Here is a 21,724-nt window from a genome sequence, read left to right on the forward strand (position 1 = left end):
TTTGTAAATTTCCCATTCATTTCCTATGGGTCGGTCATTTTTGACCGAAGACCACAAGTGTGACTATTTTTTTCACGACCACTTAGCATGCTCGGATCATGACCTCAATTTTTTTTTGTATTCACATACCTAATGCCATAAAAGTCACCAAGTTTCATAACATTCAGATGAAGCTGTGATTTTTAAAAATTCAAAACAGAAAATATTTCGGTCAGAACCGACCGAGGACCGTCTGAGGGTTAAAACTTTTACATTTGACATTACCACCTCTGTGAAACTACAGCAAGAGTTCCAACTGCAATCAGATATAATGGATTTTTGTACTATACAGTTATACCCGTCACTGGGGTTAAGACCAATCATACGATGGCCTACCCCTAACCCCGCCCCTAAACCTACCCGTCACTGGGGTTAAGACCAATTAGGGATGACTATACGGACTATGAGGGACTAAAAGACACACGTGTGGTCCGGATAACCGTATAGTTCCTGGATTTTTTATAAAATATTTTATAAAAAAAAACAAACAAAAAAACAGACCTAAAGAGACATTTAGACTAGAGTGCGGATCGGGCCGAATTTTTCTGTCTGAGCCCGGCCCGCGTCCGACAGGCATAAAGATATTTATGTCCGAGACCATCCATCCATCCATCCATCCATCTTCTTCCGCTTATCCGGGGCCGGGTCGCGGGGGCAGCAGTCTAAGCAGAGATGCCCAGACTTCCCTTTCCCTAGCCACTTCCTCTAGCTCTTCCGGGGGGACACCGAGGCGTTCCCAGGCCAGCCGAGAGACATAGTCTCTCCAGCGTGTCCTAGGTCTTCCCCGGGGTCTCCTCCCGGTGGGACATGTCCGGAACACCTTCCCGGGAAGGCGTCCAGGAGGCATCCGGAACAGATGCCCGAGCCACCTCAGCTGACCCCTCTCGATGTGGAGGAGCAGCGGCTCTACTCTGAGCTCCTCCCGAGTGACCGAGCTCCTCACCCGATCTCTAAGGGATCGCCCAGCCACCCTGCGGAGAAAGCTCATTTCGGCCGCCTGTATCCGGGATCTTGTCCTTTCGGTCATGACCCAAAGCTCATGACCATAGGTGAGAGTAGGAACGTAGATTGACCGGTAAATCGAGAGCTTCGCCTTGCGGCTCAGCTCTTTCTTCACCACGACAGACCGGTACATCGTCCGCATTACTGCGGAAGCTGCACCGATCCGTCTGTCAATCTCCCGTTCCATCCTTCCCTCACTCGTGAACAAGACCCCAAGATACTTGAACTCCTCCACTTGAGGCAGGAACTCTCCACCAACCTGAAGTAGGCAAGCCACCTTTTTCCGACTGAGGACCATGGCCTCGGATTTGGAGGTGCTGATTCTCATCCCAGCCGCTTCACACTCGGCTGCAAACCGTCCCAGTGCATGCTGAAGGTCCTGGTCTGATGGGGCCAACACGACAACATCATCCGCAAAGAGCAGAGACGAAATCGTGTTGTTCCCAAACCAGACACCCTCCGGCCCCTGGCTGCGCCTAGAAATTCTGTCCATAAAAATTATGAACAGAACCGGCGACAAAGGGCAGCCCTGCCGGAGTCCAACATGCACCGGGAAGAAGTCTGACTTACTGCCGGCAATGCGAACCAAGCTCCTGCTTCGGTCGTACAGGGACCGGACAGCCCTTAGCAAAGGACCCCGGACCCCATACTCCCGGAGCACCCTCCACAGGCCGCCACGAGGGACACAGTCGAATGCCTTCTCCAAATCCACAAAGCACATGTGGATTGGTTGGGCAAACTCCCATGAACCCTCCAGCACCCTGTAGAGGGTATAGAGTTGGTCCAGTGTTCCACGGCCCGGACGAAAACCGCACTGTTCCTCCTGAATCCGAGGTTCTACTATCGGCCGTATTCTCCTCTCCAGTACCCTGGCATAGACTTTCCCAGGGAGGCTGAGAAGTGTGATCCCCCTATAGTTGGAACACACCCTCCGGTCCCCCTTCTTAAAAAGAGGGACCACCACCCCGGTCTGCCATCCCAGAGGCACTGTCCCCGACTCCGTGACGTCGCCCGGTATGGCGCAGCCGGGGCCCCACCCTGGAGCCAGGCCCGGGGTTGGGGCTCGTATGCGAGCGCCTGGTGGCCGGGCCTCCCCCCACGGGGTCCGGCCGGGCTCAGCCCGAAGGAGCGACGTGGGGCCGCCTTCCCGTGGGCTCACCACCTGCAGGAGGGGCCGTAAGGGGCCGGTGCATAGAGGATCGGGCGGCAGTCGAAGGCGGAGGCCTCGACAACCCGATCCCTGGACACGGAAAAAAATGTCCGAGACCGACAGTTAAAATCCCTTTTTTTCTCTTTTACTAATGACACATACGTTTGTTTGTGTGGAAAGCACACTTTTATTAAGCAACTGTAGGAAGGCATTCAGAAATATCAACAGATGAGCGCATCGGCACGGAGCAATAAGCACTTTTAACACAGGCGCGCATGCAGGTGTTTCGTTGTCACGGCTACATAAACAAATTTCCTCACACAGGAAGACAGATGTTATGGTAATAATTTTACATGTATTTTAATCACAAAAACGAACGTTTGCATCATCAAGTGAAAGCATCAGGCACATTGGCTACCCACATAATAATTCTGTTTTAAATTTAAAATGTTCAATGCCTTATCGCGCTTATGTGACCGAGCCCGAACATAATTTCTAAATATCCGTCGGGTCCCATCGGGCTCGGGTCGGGTATCCATCCTCTAATTTAGACACACACACATATATTACAAATCAGCACATGAATCTCAACATGGTGGCAATAAAAAACACCATTTAACTGCTTAATTTATTCATGCTGGAGTGCACGCTGGGAGTTTTGTAAATCAAAAATTAGACACATGAAGAGAAAACACTGGGTTAAAAACAACCTAATTTGGGTCGTTTTCAACCCAAGGGCTGGGTAAATAAAGGACAAAACACATGTTGGGTTAATTTTACCCAGGATAATGGGTTGATTACTTTTTACTACAGTACTAGCTTCTTTCTTTTTTACTTCATACATGAATAAAAGTTTAAAGATGAACTGAAATCCTATAAACGTAAAAAAAAAATACTCCACACAACCACTGGTTTGCATGATGATTTACAGTATGGCATATTTGATATAGTTTTGAATACATATTGCATACCTTTAAGCTTATTTGTACACACTTTATTACAAATTTATAGATGCAAAACAAATGTACACAAATATTTATTTTTCCGAAGAGACACACCAATTGGATGAAGCTGAACTGGTCTCTTCTGAAAAGGTTGTGGGTTACACAAAAACTACCCAAAACATTGGGTTGTTACGTCTGACCCAGGAGCTGGGTAACACAAAAACTACACAAACACTGAAAAATTAACTCAAAAAAATTTGCCCAAAAAAGTAAGGCTGGCCAATTAATCGCATGTATGAGATTTGGCAAAGGTTGCGATTATTTTATGCGCAGCTTGTCAGTGCAGTGCGACTGATCGGTAGTAAATGCTCTATCTGAACACCACAGGGTATAGTATCTACAATAGCTATTATTTTCTACAATTTTTTTTTAAATGAGCAGTGGCTGGGACAGACTTTAAGTAGTCTCTCACCTCCGCTTAAAAAGATGCAATATCTATACATTCATATCTCAGATCTTCTTCTTTGCTGCAATCAAGATCGCCTCAAAGTGTTTGGCTGGTTGGTGAATTATGAACGCTTGTGTTAGCAATAATGCAAGTTATCTGTATTGACTCTCAGTTGATCTTCTCTTAGCTTCAGTTCTGTCTGGAAAGGTGTGTTCAAACCTGCTCCTAGCCCTGGCTGGAGGGCCAATGTCCTGCAGATGTGACCTCCATCTTCCCCAACACGCCTGTCTGGACGATTGAAGTGATGCTGAATATGTAGTTTATCAGGTTCAGGTGTGACAGTTGGACTCTGACTTGGTGATTGATGGTCAGGCGAGGCTGAAAAAACTTTTATCAGAATGTTTATATTACTAAACAGGTTCTTGAATTATTTTAAATCTGTTCTTGGAACAGTTTGTAATTGTACCGCATACAAAATGGGATCACCGTTCTGAATCTGATCTGGATGAAGTCTTTAATTTTCTCAGCTTTTGAAGAAACTTACCCACATTCAAGTGTTGATAAACAAGATAGAATAAAACTGAAAAGGGTTTGTTATTTCTTTTGATATATTGCATGGTCAGATATTCATACAAAGAAATATTCTGGGGGCGATGAAAATTGTGAAATGGTCAAAAATGCAACTTAAAAAAAAAGGTTAGGGGCGGATTACACTGACTCTGGGTGTGTTTTAGCCACTGCCTGTCCCCTTTAGAGCTCCATTTAAGCAGCAGAGTCTCCAAACACATTCACTTTTCCAGCTTTGACCAGACAAGCTATTCCTGAGAAGAATTTCAGACTGCAGTCATCCATGTAAGTATACTATCACTCAAGGGCACTTGATTTAAGATGTAGCTAGTTAACAGTTTCTAATACTTTGCATGAGATTATCCAACCCAATTTTCTACCACTGCATATCTATAGCATCAGTTCATGTTGTCATTTGGCATGGTCTTTATATGCAAAAATGATCTTTTATGTGGATATAGGCTTACGCTAGTGGTGTGCGGTGGGGTTTTAAAACGAGGACATTTTTTATTTGTATATCAAATGTAAATTAATGTATGTTACACATAACTTTCCTGGTTAAATAAACATTACATAAAAAAGAGAGACCAAATACAATTCTATTTTGTATTTTTGCTATAATAACTATGTACAGTACATTTCTATTTATTAAAACCAAGTAGTAATTTCATCAAGTTAGTGTTTTTACGCATTTTTACATTTATTCCAAAATAATAACTAAAGGCAGTAACTATTTAAACAATGTATATTATTTGTGAATTAAAGTTCAGCAGTTCTTTTTAAGTCAACTTTTTCAGTAGATTTCCCATTAACATCATCATTGTCTTCATTCAGACCGATTCGAGAATGCGCACGAAAACAAGAAGCAGGATTTATTGCACGAACAAAAAATATCATATCATAACCGTTCATATCCAATTATAACCGTTCATAACCGTTCATATCCAATTATAACCGTTCATAACCGTTCATATCCAATTAAAGCCAGATGGAGACATTAGGCTTGTTCAACTTCATACAACTCTGCGCAGACCGACCGGCGGCTGACTTGAAGTACATGCCGGTTAGAAATTTTGCCCGACTTGAGACATCGCAGACGCCACGTGACTGTGACATATGCCATCAAAGTACCTCAAGAGCGATTCGAGAGCAGCCGGCTGGTCGGTAACGGTTTCCAAGATATTCGCGAAAGTTGTTTGAACACTTAAACCCTGGAAACACCAGGTAGACGGTTGGCCATCAGGCAATGTTTGGCAGATTTTTTATGAATTTAGGGTAACACTTTATTTGATGGTGTCCGTTGATTTTACTGTGTCCGTGATACAAAGTAATTACATAATTAAGTACTTAGTAGTAGATGTTGTAATAACTAATGTAACTACATGTACTTAACATGTAATTAAGTTATGGAACAGCCTGTACTTACACATTGTAATTACACACATGTAATAGGCAGCTACTGTTACACATGTAACAAGCTGGGTCATTTACATATGTGTTACCGACTTGGTACAATGTAATTATATATGAAAGTACTTAGTACTACACAATGTAACAAAACATACTTAAATATGTTACTAAGGTGTGAAAAAGTCTGTAGGGTTTACATGGGCTGTTACATATTATTACAACATCTACTACTAAGTACTTAATTATGTAATTACTCTGTATCACGGACACCGTAAAATAAAGTGTTACCAAATTTTTTAGTGTTTAGCGTTTAATGTTTAGGGCGCTTTTAAGTGTGATTAAGCATTTTAAGCGTTATGCAAATATATTTTAACTTAACATGAGCCAAGTGAACTGAAGAAAGTGTGATCCAAACACAAAGACAAGACAATTCTTAAACTAAAGTTTAGCAAGCAAAAGCATAATAATAATAACAATAATAATAGCCTAATAATACCATTTACTATTTATCAAAACTAAAGCAAATGAAATGTAACTGGATATTGTGTATCAGATGCATGTAAAAGGTGATTTCTGCCTATAAAGAGCACGCCAGATGAAAGCATGAACTCGTGTTATGAATATGCTGTGCCAGGAGATTGTGTTGCATGCAACTACCACAGGACTACACAACAATAGCCGCTTTTCCACCATCGGCCAAACTGTTCTCGGTGCCAATCCGGCCCAGCCGGTATGGATATGGTTTTATTTTCCATGTGGGACTGATACCAGCACTCTATGTAATGTAATACAAATGTGTCAGTCATTGCCTTAATAACACAAGAGTTTACAGACGTATGATATGCAAATTAAGTCACTGCATTATGGAGGATGATTGGATATTTCTGTTAGTAACTTGTGTTTACTGCGCTCAAATAGGGCACTTGGCCAGCTACAGAAAGCCATACAAGTGACCAATCCTGAGTGGCGATGTCACAACATGCATGGTTAGCCAATGGTGCTGAGACTGATTCAGACACACCTGATTCAAGTCAGCTTATTAGTAGATACTCCAAGACCCGAAAAGGAAATGAATGGGTCAGTTAAGAAAGAAATCAAGCGTGTACTTTTGTTGTCTCCAGAAACTGGGTTGGGAAACACTGCAATAAAGTGTAAAGCTGATGTTAATTCTAATCTGTTATTTTTTTTTCAGATTTATTTAATTCCAAGATGTCCGACACAACGAATATACAGCTAATTGGGGGAAAAGGAGGTAGTGCATTCTCACTTACTGGTCAGAACAACGGTGCCAGTTTAGAGAAGATTGGAGTCTGGGTGGGAGAATGGCAGGTGAAGGCTGTCAGGGTCTGGCTTTCAGATGGAAGAGTTGAACAATTTGGTAAACCAGACGGACCATATCAAGAGTACAAGTTCACACCTGGTGAGTGCTTCACATCACTGTCCCTGTGGGGGAATGGAGCAGGAACACGTCTTGGAGCCATCAAATTCAATACCAGTCAGGGGAAAGAGTTTTTTGCAAAGATGACAAGCTGGGGTTTAAAAACAGAATATCCCATGGATGTGGGCTCTGGTTTTTGTTTGGGAGTTGTAGGAAGAGGTGGTTCTGACATTGACAGCATGGGATTCATGTTTCTCAAAGCAGTTGAATCAACAGTTCTCACCGATGTCCACTATCCAACTTTCCACCAACTGATACCAAAGGTGACCGTGGAAGACATCAAATCCCTCACTTTCAGGAACAACACCTCCGCCACTCAAAAACAAAAAGTTGAAAGCTCAAAGAAAATAATTAACAAATCTTCATGGTCTGTGAGTGCAAGTTTATCTGCAACATTTAGTATGGAAGTGAAGGCTGGGGTTCCAGGGGTTGCTGAAGTTACTGCAGGATACAGTGTCACCATGGGAATTGAAAGCACTTATGGTCGTGAGCACACAGAGGAGAGAACCGAAACTCTGTCTACAGATGTAGATGTGCCTCCAGGGAAGAAGATGGATGTTTCAGTCACTATTGGCAGAGCCACTTTTGACCTGCCCTACACTGGCACAGTGGTGATGACCTGCAAGAACGGCAGTGTGTTTGCGTATGAAACCAAGGGCACATACAAAGGCGTCACTTACACTGATATCAAAGTGGATACCAATGAATCTCCTCTGTAATGTCAAGACAGATTGCACATGTAATGCACACGTTCTTTGATTACTTCTAATTTTGTCAATCATGTATCAGTTGCTTCACATTCAGGCCTCATTGTACTTTTTGGTGTGGTGTTTGGGTGTTCAGGGGAAATATATAAAGTCAATATTTGTTGTCTTCAAATAACCTTATATAATACCAATACACAAATATTCATATAGCTTCATACGTTGTTTAATCACTTTAAAATAATCTCTAGAAACTGATTTTGTAATAATGTGTTTAAAATGACATTCAATAAATAATAAATTACAATTGATTAAATAAACCCTGTGTTGCAAGCATTTTTCATTTTACTTTTCTCTATTGGGCGAACATTTCGGCCAGACCTGAAAAGTGACGACATGTGGTTAAATCATAAAGTTGTAACTTGCAACACTAATATGCTATATCTTTAATATGCTATTTCTATTTGATTTGACCCTTAAAGTAACTTAGAGATATTAAACCACATTTTTGAAGACAAGCAATTCAGGTTCTCCAGTTGTTTTCAGTCCTGTATATTCTTTTTATTAAATCTTATGCAGAACAGTTCAATTCTTCATATTAATTCAATAAAGTAATATGAAAAAATAAATTAAAGCAGTTACACTGACATGGTTTGTGACCTTCTGATCAGTGTCAGTGATCAAGTATTAGTTCTTCTATATTTAATTGTAATTTTATTGGGTGTTCAGGGGAACTATACTGTACATTCAACATGTTTTTAATACAGACACATATGGTGTGTTCACGCTTGGCATGTTGGGTTGGATTAAAACAAACCCTGGTGCGATTGCTCTGTTAGTGTGGTTCACTTGAATGAGTGTGAACGCTGCCACCTGGACCCTGATGTGAACCAAACAAGCAGACTGAGAATGCTGAAAAGATGGGTCTTGGTCCACTTCCAAACCAACTCTAGTGCGGTTCGACTGAAATATGAACACAACATGGATGAAAGGCATGTAAACCAAGCAAAAATGCGACATGATGTCACATGATGTGACCCTTAGAAGAACAGAATGCTCAAGCATACCTGTTTTTTTCTCGTCATATTCACGATGTTGCCCATCTCAGTGTAGTACAGGCAGATCTTGTGTGACGCTGTTTTTACTCATTCACGCATATGATAAACTCTTCACGAGTTCTCAGCTGGTCAAAATACCATCATATGTAGGCTACTAATTAGATTTTGCAGTGTAGTTTAACATGTCAGTCAAGTCAAGTCAAGTCATCTTCATTTATATAGCACTTTTAACAATGTAGATTGTAACTGGTAACATAGATTGTTTTGGCTTTATAGCGGTTCTAGAATAAAGATATTTTCCAGCTAAAGTTAGTTTTGATTGATTCACTTCCGTTGCAACGATCATTAGTTATTAAATTAGAGGCCGCTAAGACGACACCGTTCTCTCTACACAGACTTTAAATGTGAACCTGTGAGAAACGCTGATTTAATTTTATAGAATTAATTTTATAGTTATGCGCATTTGAATATATAATGCATTTGAATGCGCACAGATTTGTAATTCCCTTAACAAACTACTTGTCTGGCCTTAAAACAGCTGCTCTGATCGCTGAACTGGCTAGAGCACTCAATGTACACCCTAAGGGCCTGAACCTAGGTGGGTTAGGGTTAGAGTGAAAAAGGGTGTGGAAAACAGCTTAGGGACATAGTCTCGTCTGGACCTGAGAACGACTTTGCTGCTGTTGGGTCCAAACTCAAGGCAGGAAGCGTCCACTGAAAGAGCCTGCATCACCAACTCGCTTGACTGATGCCAGAGCCAGCAGAAGGGCGGTCTTTAATGAGAGAGGCCGAAGGTCGGCTGTTGTGAGCGCCTCAAACGTAAAGTGCCGCGAAGTGCCCTCAGGACGATGGACAGGTCCTAGGATGGAGCGATGTTGGGGCAAGGCGGGTTTACCCTCCTGGCTCTGTCCAGGAGCCAAAGGCCAACCTGCCGTTGCATAGGGCACCCCAACCTGTCTTGGAGGCATCCGTCACAACTACTTTCCTTCTGGAAACCGAGCCCAGTTCTACTCCCAATTGATACAGATGGCGTGATTTCCAGGGGACCAGCGCTTTGGCGGGACATATATGTGTATATATGTATATTAACGGCATATGTAAAAGACCCAAGAGAACTACTGATGAGGCTGCTGCCATGAGACCCAGTACCTACGGCAAACACGACGCCTCCAACGCCCAGAACTGAACAGTAGTTTGGGAGGTAAACACATAGATGGCCTTGGCGGGACTCCTTGTGCCCAAGACATCAGGGCTGCTTGGGCGGCTCAGGGTCCAGTACCAGCTCAGTGTGGGGTCCCTGATGCTTGGGAAATGAGTAACATTTCTCTGGACTTTTTCTGGGGCTGAACGGGTACGGGAGCCAGGGAGCAGAGTAACACGCTCGTTTTGGCAGTCGCTTGTGATGTGTGTAAGGTGTGTGCCACTCTGAAGCACTCAGCGAAGCCATCCACTATGGAACCAAATAAGCCAGAGTGAGAGGCGGGAGTCTAGGAGGACTGTCTTGTCAGCATCCTTGTTCTCGGTTAAGTTTAACCAAAGGTGGTGCTGTATGATCACCAAAATGGCCATGGCAGGACTGATCACTTAGGCCGTAGACTTAGTGTCGCACAGGGCAAGGTCGGTCCTTGAAGGTCGCTGGGTCAGGACCACTCTCATCCATGGTGCGGAGAAGTTTGGCCTGGTAAACTTAGACTGCCATCGCACATGTCGCTCTGCACAGCTTGGACGGGTGGGCATTTTTAGTCTCCCAGTCCACCCGCGGACAGAGATGCTCAGCATCCTTCTAACCGGGGTAGTTTAGTGTAGTCCTTTTACTCCGCGCCGCCAGCTGTGGTAAGGGCAGCTGAAGAGGGATAATGGACGTGTGCTGAATTGATTTTGCCATGATTTTGTCATGATTTTGATTTTGTCTTCTTGTAAATTCTGCAAAAACTAAGGAAATTATAGTGGACCCAAAAAGATTAGGTGATTACAGTCCAGTAATCATTCAAGATAATATCATTGAGCAGCCACCATGAAGTATCTAGGGGTGGTCATTGATTGTTCATTTAATTGGAAAGCCCACATTAATTATCTCTGTTCAAAATTCCAGCAATGGTTGTATTTTTTAAGAAAACTTAGGCTGTTTGGTGTAAATCAGAGGATTATGCAATTATTTCAGCACGCAGTTTTAGGTAGTCTGCTAAATTAAAGGATGCAAGCTTGGTATGGCAATCTTTCTCTTATAAATATAATATAATTTATTATAATTAATAATTATTAATATTATTTCTTCCCCTTTAATGTTGTTGTTATGTGTTGTGTGTGCATGTGTATGTTGTGTACTTCTGCAGCTTTGAGTCCAAGACAAATTTCCTGAAAAAGGACAATAAAGATGGCTGAAGCTGTGTTTTTCTGATCTTACTGCTGGTTTTCTGATCCATAAAAAATCGGAGGAATCCCTCTTAAATCTCAAAATATTAGCTGCTGTTTGAAGAAAGAAAAGCTTAATCAAATATCTTCAAGCAAAATTGTGGCTGTTGTTTGTATTTTGTGAAGTTTCTGGGACACTACTGCTGAATCCTCGAGCCTAGTGGGCCTTGGTCATCAAACAATGCCACCAAAAGCCTCTAACCACACCACCGAGGATTATTTTACCATGGCTCAAGTGCGTGAGTTATTGGATCAGCAGAAGGACTTCTACAGAACTTTGCTGGAACAGCAAGAAAAAAATTTCAAATCTTGTGTACAGATCATAGTGGACTCTTCTAATAAGAGGATTGATGATCTGTCAAAGCAAGTTTATGACTTCAAGGTGAGTCTGGAAATGACTCAAAAAGAATTTGATGACTTTAAAAACTCTTGTGGCACCTTGTCAAAGATCTGCAGAGAAACCAGGTCAGATCTGGACACAATTTGTAAAAGTTTCAATTCTATCACAGAGATGGCTGACTATCTGGAGGGCCAGTCAAGACGGAATAATATTGTTGTGGACGGCATTAAAGAGTCTGTGAGAGAAAAAGTGTCTGATTCTGAAGATAAAGTGAGAAAACTATTCAGTGAAAAGTTACAGTTGGATCATTTGAAAATAGAGCTTGACTGGGCTCATAGAACTGGGAAGCCAGCAACACTTTCAGAAAAGCCCAGACCTATTGTGGTCAAATTTCTGCGGCTTAAGGACAAACTGGCTGTTCTGGATAAAGCAAAGAACTTGAAGGGCTCAGGCATTTTCATCAATGAGGACTTCTCTGAAGTCGTCCGTCAAAGAAGGAAAGATCTACTCCCTGCAATGAAGGCGGCTCGAGAGTGAGGTGACATTGCATATTTGAGATATGACAAACTTATTGTCCATCCACCAACACAAAATCCTCCTCAACAAAGGAGGATCAACAGTTATAGAGGTCGGTTCAATAGTTGCCTACCGTGTTTTCTTTATACAATATTGTGTTTTTATTTTATTTTTTTACAGTAAATATACACTTTATGGACTACTACAATACATCTGATTCTGATTTCAACATTTTTGATTCCTCTTTAATTGATTCTTATAATTTTGATGTTGACCCAGATTTACATTTCTTTTCATCATTTGATACCACAAATCTTTGCAGATTTTATGATGAAACTCAGTTTAATGACCTGTATGTTTCCATGCCTTCTAATATATTCTCCACTTTTCACTTGAATATAAGAAGTCTTCCTTGTAACTATGACAAATTTATTCATTATTTATCTTTACTTAAACATAAGTTTTCTGTTATTGCTTTTGTGGTGGCGATTTTATGATATTCACTGATCTTTAGTAAAATATAGATGATTCAAAGAATGTCACATGTGTGACTCTCACTTGTAGTGAGAGAAGATTCTTTTTATGTACCTGGGAAGGCAGAAGGGAGAGGCACTCCAGAGAACAGACGAACAAGGACCTCTGACCTAGATGTCAGAAGGCCATTTGATGTAGGGGGGGGGGCTTAGTGACGAATCTAAACTAGTGTTATGGCTTCCTTGTCTATGGAAAACTACTGAATGGAAGACTACTGGGAGGATGGCTCTGGGCAAGAAGACCTTGGAAGAGCTAGGAGATAAAAGCGGGTTCAGTCTGTCTGGGGGGGGTGTCACTCTTCTGCACAGGGTAACAACTGTGTATTAGACTGCTCCTATTCTTGCAAGAATAAATACTTCTATTTTATAATTTGACTCTGAGTGTCTCTTACGCAGTGATGTTTGTTTGATGAATTTTTGCCACAACAATTTGGTGTTAGAATAGTGGGATTCCTTGGACGATGCCTCCTGGACCTGAGATCGGACGGTGTTTGGCCACCTGGACTGAGTAAGTTCCAGCTCTACCTCGTAAACTTGAGAGAGAGAGGCCGGCCGATGTCAGAGCCGGGAGAGTCGACCACTGGAATCAAAGAACTCAGGTGGCTCAGAACAAAACATCTCTGGGTAATGTATAATTCAATTAAGTTTAATTGGGGGAAGAGTGAAATTGAACCATATTGGCTGAGAACTGTTTCTGTGGTACGTAATCTGAAATTAATTGAGATCTACGTACAGATCAAGATATTTCAAACAGATACAAGGAAAATAATCTGAAATTAATTGAGGTCTGTGGCAGAACAAGATATTTCAAGCAGATAAATAATCTGGAATTAATTGAGAACTGTGACAGACCAAGACATTTCACACAGATAGGTACCTGAAAATGAATTGTTCCACCACGGAGCAAATTGGTTTTTGGGTGCTGAAGCTAATTAGGGGGAACCAAGAAAATTGTAACAGATTTTTTGGTAAACCGTAATTAGGAGGGCACTAATAGTGCAACCCGTCCGATTCGGGTTAAAAAGAACAATCGGATTTGTCTAGAGACGTCTGACAAATAAAGAGAACGCGCGTAAAAGAGAAATCCACAGAGAACAGATAAGCGGCCAATATGGGGATGTCTCAGAGCAAGCTTGCGAAATTTGGCACACCGGTGTTTTGTCAAATGAGATAAAAATTAAGGGCAGAAATGTATGATATTGAGCACCACAAGATTAAAGATGGTGCGGGAATCAGTTGAACAGGGCAGTGAGAAACAGAAAGGTTGTTGTGTCTGCGTTCAACGTGTGTAAAAGTGTGAAAAGACAATGAGTAGTTGGCTTGAAGCAGATAAAAGAGAACGGAGTCGATGTTGAATGTATTGCCATATAGTAAGATTGAATATAACTGATAAAAGGGGGTTTTATTTTTCAAGACATTAGATGTCAGAAGATTTTGTTTGTAACAAAAGTTGAAGTAGCAAGCAGCAATAAGGCTGTCTTTGTGAAGGATTGAGATTTGAGTAATATGATATTTTGGTTTCCAACGCGTTTTACGCACGCAACGCGTCTTTGCATTGACTTAACATTGAAATCACTCGCGCCTGACGCGCTATTCGCGTCCGGTGTGAACGCACCATTAAAGGGGTGGTAAAATGCCCTTTTCACAAGATGTAAAATAAGTCTTTGAAGTCCCCAGGGTGTGTATGTGAAGTTTTAGCTCAAAATACCCCACAGATATGTTTATACAGCATATTAAAATTGTCACTTTTTCAAGGTGAGCAAAAACGCACCGTTTTTGTGTGTGTCCCTTTAAATGCAAATGAGCTGCTACTTAAGGCACAGGGGGCTGTACTGATGAGTGCCACTAGAGGGCACTAATGTGAAAGGTAGTGCAAGTACAACTGTTCATAAAAGGAGAATAAAGGAACACACATGGTGTGTAGAAACTAAGCATCTGTGTTGGTCGTCTGTGCAACAAGGTAAATGAAACATGGTACCAGGAGAAATCGATTAATAGTTATAAAATAAGTGTAAATAGCATTCGGCAGCCAAACGAGCTGAATCTGAGCGGAAATGTCCATGCAAACTGGAAATCCTTCAAACAGAGCTTTGAGCTGTACCTGTTAGCGACGGGGCTAGAGAGGGATGATGACCGCAGGAAGATTGCACTGCTTCTCACGGTGGCGGGCCGATCCGCGATAGATGTCTACAACACGTTCCAGTTCTCTGAGGAGGAGAAAGATAAGTACGATGTTGTTATGACAAAGTTTGAAAACTATTGTACACCAAAGAAAAATGAAACGTACGAACGCTATGTTTTCCGTAATCGGATGCAGAAAGAAGGAGAGACTATAGAACAGTACGTGACAGATTTACGTCTGAAAAGTAAATCGTGCAACTTTGAGAGTTTGTCAGATTCGATGATCAGGGATCAAATAGTCATTGGCATTCTGGATAAGAAAGTAAGAAGACAGTTACTCGGAGAGACTGAATTGACTTTGGATAAAGCAATTCGCATCTGCCAAGCATCAGAGAGAGCGAACGTGCAACTCAAATCATTCGACGCGGGAAGTGAGTCTGCAGCAGTAATGGATGCCGTGCATGAACGTGCAAAAAGAACTGTTAAAGAAAAACACTACAAACCGAGACGAAAAGAGAGTAAGGACTGTAATAGATGTGGTACCAACCATGCACCGCAGAAATGCCCAGCTTATGGCAAAGACTGTCGCAAGTGTGGGGGGAAAAATCATTTTGCAAGATGCTGCTTGACTAAAAAGAAAGTTCGAGTAGTAGCGAAGGATACCAGTGACAGCGATGAGGACGAGCAGTTCTTTGTAGAGGCTGTGGTGGATGAAGTGAGCACCAAGGATGAGTGGATAGCTCATCTAGATGTCAATGGAGTTACTGTACCCTTTAAACTGGACACCGGCGCACAGGTGAACCTTCTGCCAACAAAAGATTTCTACAGATTGAGGAAAAAGCCAAAAGTTCAAAACAAAAAGATAAATATACGAACTTACAATGATGAGCCGATTCCCACAAAAGGGGTGTGTAGGATCACACTTAGGCCTACAGCAAAAACAGGACAGACTGTGAATGTAATGTGTGTACTGGTAGAGGGTAACAGACAGCCTATACTTGGGCTGAAAGCCTGTGAAAATTTGGGGCTCATAAAGAGAGTTCATGTGATCAACAGTAAAGCAGTTACGCAGAGTGACACTGTTATGTGGGTGAAGGTGGAACGAACCCAATCGCAGACAGAATGCACTAACACAATTTATTGTTGACAAAACAGAGAAAACAAAACCCACGAGGGGGCAAAACAAGACTATAGAGACTAACTAGACTGAGACTGTGACAGATAACTACAAGTAAACAAACAACTAATACAGGCAATAGCGCAACAGGACAACAGCTCTTGACAAGATACTCACAGACAAAGGTTTGACATGGATTAACAATGAACCGACACAGGACAGCAAACACAAGGGGATTAAATAGGGAGACTAATGATAACATAACAGGTGACACAGGTAAAGCAATAATGACGAGACTAATGATAACATGACAGGTGACACAGGTAAAGCAATAATGACAAAACGAGGATAACAAGGAGGGCGGGGCTAGAGGACGAGACAACACAAGCACATGGCCCAACAAAAGGCCATGTGTTTGCACATGAAACATGGGTCTGCCATGATCCTGCCACAAGACCAGGAAAAACAAAGACATGATGGCAGAATCATGACAGAACCCCCACCTTAAGGAGCGGCTACCAGACGCTCCACAAGGAGACATCAAACACGGGACAAGACTGACTGAGACATAGACATGAACCAACAAAACATGACAAATAACAACAACGGCAAACATGAATAAACAATTACAGGGTTGGGGTGCAAAATCAAAAACAATAAACAAGGCAGAGGAGGTGGGGGAAACACAAAGTCCTTAGGGGGCAGTCCAGGGTGGCTGGGAGGACTGGGGGTTTTGTGTCCTTGGGACGAGGGCTGAGGACGGGGAATCCGGGGGGACTTGGCTGGAGACACATGAGGAGATGTCTTGGGGTAAACAGACTGGGACGGGGTGACACATGGAACAGTCTTGGGGGAAACAGACTGGGGCTTAGTGCAGACAGGGCTGACCGGGGAAACACAAGGCGACTTGATTGGAGTCTTGATAGGGACAACAGGGGGCGACGATACGGGACGAATCTTGATGGGGGAAACAGTAGGAGATGAAGCAGGACTCAAGACAGGGGATGTAGTAGGTGGCTGGGCAGTGGAGAGAGGCAATGCAGCAGCAGGCTGCGGAGCTGGAACGGGGTCATAGAACTCTGCAGACGAATCAGAACCAGCGCTCCTCACATCAGACTCGGAAGATGCGCTTCTCATGTCCGATTCAGGATTCGCGATCTCTGCAACCGACTCAGGAACAGCGTTCTCTGCAACTCTAGGCACGGGGTCTGGGGACAAGACAGGCTTGACAGGGACTTCTAGGATTTTGACAAGACGTGACAAATAATCAGACAGGGTCCTGGCAGCAATGACGACAGGCATCTCCTGACTAGCTGAAACCGACTGTAACACTGCTTTAGCAGCAGAATCGGCCGCGGCTCTCTCTTCAGCTCTTACGACTGCAGACTCATGAGCAACCCTCTCTGCTGCCGGCACTGGAACAGCGTTGACTGAAGCGGGCTCTGGAACAGGGTTGACTGAAGCGGGCTCTGGAACAGCGTTGACTGAAGCGGGCTCTGGAACAGCGTTGACTGAAGCGGGCTCTGGAACAGCGTTGACTGAAGCGGGCTCTGGAACAGCGTTGACTGAAGCGGGCTCTGGAACAGCGTTGACTGAAGCGGGCTCTGGAACAGCGTTGACTGAAGCGGGCTCTGGAACAGCGTTGACTGAAGCGGGCTCTGGAACAGCGTTGACTGAAGCGGGCTCTGGAACAGCGTTGACTGAAGCGGGCTCTGGAACAGCGTTGACTGAAGCGGGCTCTGGAACAGCGTTGACTGAAGCGGGCTCTGGAACAGCGTTGACTGAAGCGGGCTCTGGAACAGCGTTGACTGAAGCGGGCTCTGGAACAGCGTTGACTGAAGCGGGCTCTGGAACAGCGTTGACTGAAGCGGGCTCTGGAACAGCGTTGACTGAAGCGGGCTCTGGAACAGCGTTGACTGAAGCGGGCTCAGGAGGAGACAGAGATGGAGGACAGAAAGCTCCCTTCTTCCTCCTCTTTCTCCTTGGCCGCGGAGCAGAGACCAAAACCGGGCTTGTGACCAGTAGGGGAAGCTCAGCAGGGACCGTAACTGGTGCTGGGAGGACAGACTCTGGCAGGGTTGACTCCGTCGCTGAAGACTCCGAAGCAGACTCCCACGAGATCCGTCTCCCTCGCTTGCCGCGGAGACTTACAGGTGCGGATGACGCTTCAGGAGTCGAAGTGGGGCACCCCTGTTCCTCCTGCGTAACAACGCCTAAGACGTGACCCTCCGGGATCACGGGCAGCATGGCCGGCGATGACGACATGGGAGTCTGCGGCTCCTTTTGACACAAACGATCTACCACTTCTCGGAAAGAACGGTGGACCAGTCTCTCCCGTACAGCCAGAGGAGGAGGGGTATTGAGACCCGCGATGAAGTAACGGTTGACCAGGATCTCTGGCAAGAAAAATCTCTTCCCTTCCACGACCTGGGCGTACCGTCTCAAGGTCGACTCACCCTGGGGCGGAAAAGGAAGTTTTCCACTCTTACTGTCAGTGATAGCCGACTGCCACCATAGTTCCTGGTCGTCCGAATGTTGCTTGACGGAATCAGACATACTGTCTGCTGGGTTCTCTTTTGGTCGGTTCATTCTGTTATGTGGGTGAAGGTGGAACGAACCCAATCGCAGACAGAATGCACTAACACAATTTATTGTTGACAAAACAGAGAAAAAAAAACCCACGAGGGGGCAAAACAAGACTATAGAGACTAACTAGACTGAGACTGTGACAGATAACTACAAGTAAACAAACAACTAATACAGGCAATAGCGCAACAGGACAACAGCTCTTGACAAGATACTCACAGACAAAGGTTTGACATGGATTAACAATGAACCGACACAGGACAGCAAACACAAGGGGATTAAATAGGGAGACTAATGATAACATAACAGGTGACACAGGTAAAGCAATAATGACGAGACTAATGATAACATGACAGGTGACACAGGTAAAGCAATAATGACAAAACGAGGATAACAAGGAGGGCGGGGCTAGAGGACGAGACAACACAAGCACATGGCCCAACAAAAGGCCATGTGTTTGCACATGAAACATGGGTCTGCCATGATCCTGCCACAAGACCAGGAAAAACAAAGACATGATGGCAGAATCATGACAGACACAGCTGAGAAACTAACTACTGGTAACTACTGTTAAAGAGATAGTTAAACAGTACCAAGATGTGTTTGATGGAGTGGGCTGTTTACCAGGCAAACACAAAATACAGCTGAAGGAAAATCCTCAAGCAGTCATACATCCAGCCAGAAAGGTGCCAGTAGCTCTCAAAGACAGGCTGAGATCTGAATTGCAATCCTTGATGGAAAAGGATATAATAAGAAAAATAGAGGAACCAACAGAGTGGGTAAATTCCCTGGTAATCGTGGACAAAAAAATGGAGATCTCAGACTTTGTATAGATCCTAGAGATTTAAACAAGTGGATCAAAAGAGAGCATTACAAGTTGCCAACAAAGACTGACATAACAAGTACAATGTCTGGTGCACGTTATTTCTCCAAACTCGACGCATCCTCAGGATTTTATCAAATTGTCCTGGATGAAGAAAGTGCTAAACTGTGTACTTTCAACACACCCTTCGGGCGGCACTATTTCCTTCGCTTACCTTTTGGTATCTGTTCAGCACCAGAGGTATTTCATAGAACAGTGCAACAGCTGTTTGATGACATGGAAGGTGTGGGAGTTTTTCTGGACGACATAATAATATGGGGAAAAACACAAAATGAAAATGACAAAAGACTCCGTGAAGTGTTAAAAAAAGCACAGAAGTCAGGACTGAAACTAAACAGACAAAAATGTGAGTTTGGAGTGACTGAGATAACTTACCTCGGAGATAAGCTATCCACAGCAGGAATACAGCCAGACCCAGAAAAAACACGAGCTGTAGTTGACATGCCAGCACCCAAAGACAAAACAGAGTTACAGAGAGCATTGGGGTTAGTCAATTACATGAGTAAATTTATACCTAACCTTTCTGCCAACACAACAGCAATGCGTAGTTTGCTGGAAAAAAAGAGTGAATGGCAATGGGAGCACCAACATGCACGAGAATGGGAAATGCTTAAGAACAGCCTCATCAAAGAGCCAGTGCTAAAATTCTATGACCCAGAAAAACCGGTCAAAGTGTCGACAGATGCATCGAAAGATGGACTTGGAGCAGTATTACTCCAAAAACATGGGACACAGTGGTTTCCTATTGCTTACGCATCACGCACAATGACAGCAGCAGAGAGAAATTACGCACAGATTGAAAAAGAGACATTAGGCGTAGTTTTCGGCTGTGAGAAGTTTCATGAGTATGTGTATGGCAGGGAAGTGATGGTGGAGACTGACCACAAACCTCTGATCGCAAAATCAACCAAGGCCCTGGGTGATGCACCACCATGCATCCAACGTCTTCTGTTGCGTTTGCAGAAGTACCATTTGACGTTTGAGTTTACTCCAGGTGAACTTTTGATAGTGGCCGATGCTCTTAGCAGAGCCAGCCTGCAACACACCGGTAAGTACACAAAACACACAAAAGTAGCATGGAAAATTATGTACAAATTCATGTGGATTGTGCTGTGGGCCAGATACCTGTATCCAAACAGAAGTGGATGGAGTTTGCAGATGCAACAGCGAGTGACAGCATATTGCAAGAAGTGATTTGTAAAATCAACTCACCGGAAGGACGAGACGCTACCAAGCCCGTATTAGCATTTCAGGGATGAGCTTTCTATCATTGATGGAGTCCTTCTGAAAGGAAGTAGGATAGTAGTCCCTAGTACGATGAGACAACAAATGACAGAACTTGTACACGAAGGTCATATGGGCATCGAAAAATGCAAACGACGTGCCCGAGACGTAATGTACTGGCCCTATATGAATAGGGATGTAGAAACACGTGTACAACGCTGTGAGATTTGTCAGCAACATCGATACAAACAGCAAAAAGAGCCACTGTTACCTCACTTTAAATGCGAGCCTTGGAGGAAAGTGGGAGCTGATTTGTTCCAACTGAATGGGAAAGATTATATAGTTGTCATGGATTACTACTCCAACTATCCAGAGTTTGCGTTGTTGACAGAGACCTCCGCAAAGCATGTGATCTCGCATTTGAAAACAATTTTTGCGAGACATGGAATCCTGGTCACTTTAGTCAGTGACAACGGACCTCAATTCAGTGGACTGGAAAGAGTTCGCAAAGCAGTATGGATTCGAGCACATAACATCAAGTCCATATTACCCACAGTCAAATGGGTTAGCCGAAAAGGCGGTGCAGATTGTGAAACGTCTGCTGAAGAAAGCAGCTGAAGCTGGGGAGGATCCTCACCTTGCTATCCTGAACTACAGGTCAACACCTTTAGAAGATGGGAAATCTCCAGCAGAACTACTGATGGGTAGGAAGCTGAGGACAAAGTTACCTTCAGCTGAACATTTGCTACAAAGCAAAGACCAATCTGTGCCAAGGAAATGCAGCTCTGAGATCACCTACAACAAAACTGCAAAACCTTTGCGCCCACTGGAATGTAAAGATTTGGTGCGAGTAAGATGTGACGGTAAATGGGGACCAAAAGCAAAAGTTCTGAAAGAGATCACGCCTAGATCTTACGAAGTGTTCACAGAGTATGGTAATACTCTTCGCAGAAATAGGAGGGATTTGCTGAAAATTCCAAAAACAGAATTCAGTGTGGATGAGGGGAGCAATTATTTGGCTTCAAAAGAAAATTGCAATGAGAGAGATGTTGAGCAGAAGAGCTTCGCAGATAGTAGGCTATCGTCATCTCTGAATGCAGAAAAACCAGAGAGGCCAAGGAGAATAATTGTTAAGCCCAGAAGACTTATTGAAGAGTGTTGAGCGTTGATATGTGACATTGTTACAAAGTTATAATGTTGTGGAAAAAAAAAAAGAAAGAAAAAGGAAGTTT

The 21,724-nt window shown here is 43.4% G+C and overlaps 1 protein-coding gene across 1 annotated transcript; it reads left to right on the forward strand.

The window, feature by feature from the left end:
• Positions 1–4,373: 4,373 nt before the first annotated feature.
• On the forward strand, positions 4,374–8,015 carry LOC306993259 (aerolysin-like protein). Its single transcript, XM_079602932.1, has 2 exons — positions 4,374–4,435; positions 6,753–8,015. The coding sequence occupies exon 2, from the start codon at positions 6,770–6,772 to the stop codon at positions 7,715–7,717; it is 948 nt and encodes a 315-aa protein (XP_079459058.1). The 5' UTR covers positions 4,374–4,435; positions 6,753–6,769; the 3' UTR covers positions 7,718–8,015.
• The last annotated feature ends 13,709 nt before the right edge of the window (positions 8,016–21,724 follow it).

This window comes from Phoxinus phoxinus (assembly GCF_949152265.1).
Source record: "Phoxinus phoxinus genome assembly, chromosome: 2".
Classification (NCBI taxonomy): domain Eukaryota; kingdom Metazoa; phylum Chordata; class Actinopteri; order Cypriniformes; family Leuciscidae; genus Phoxinus; species Phoxinus phoxinus.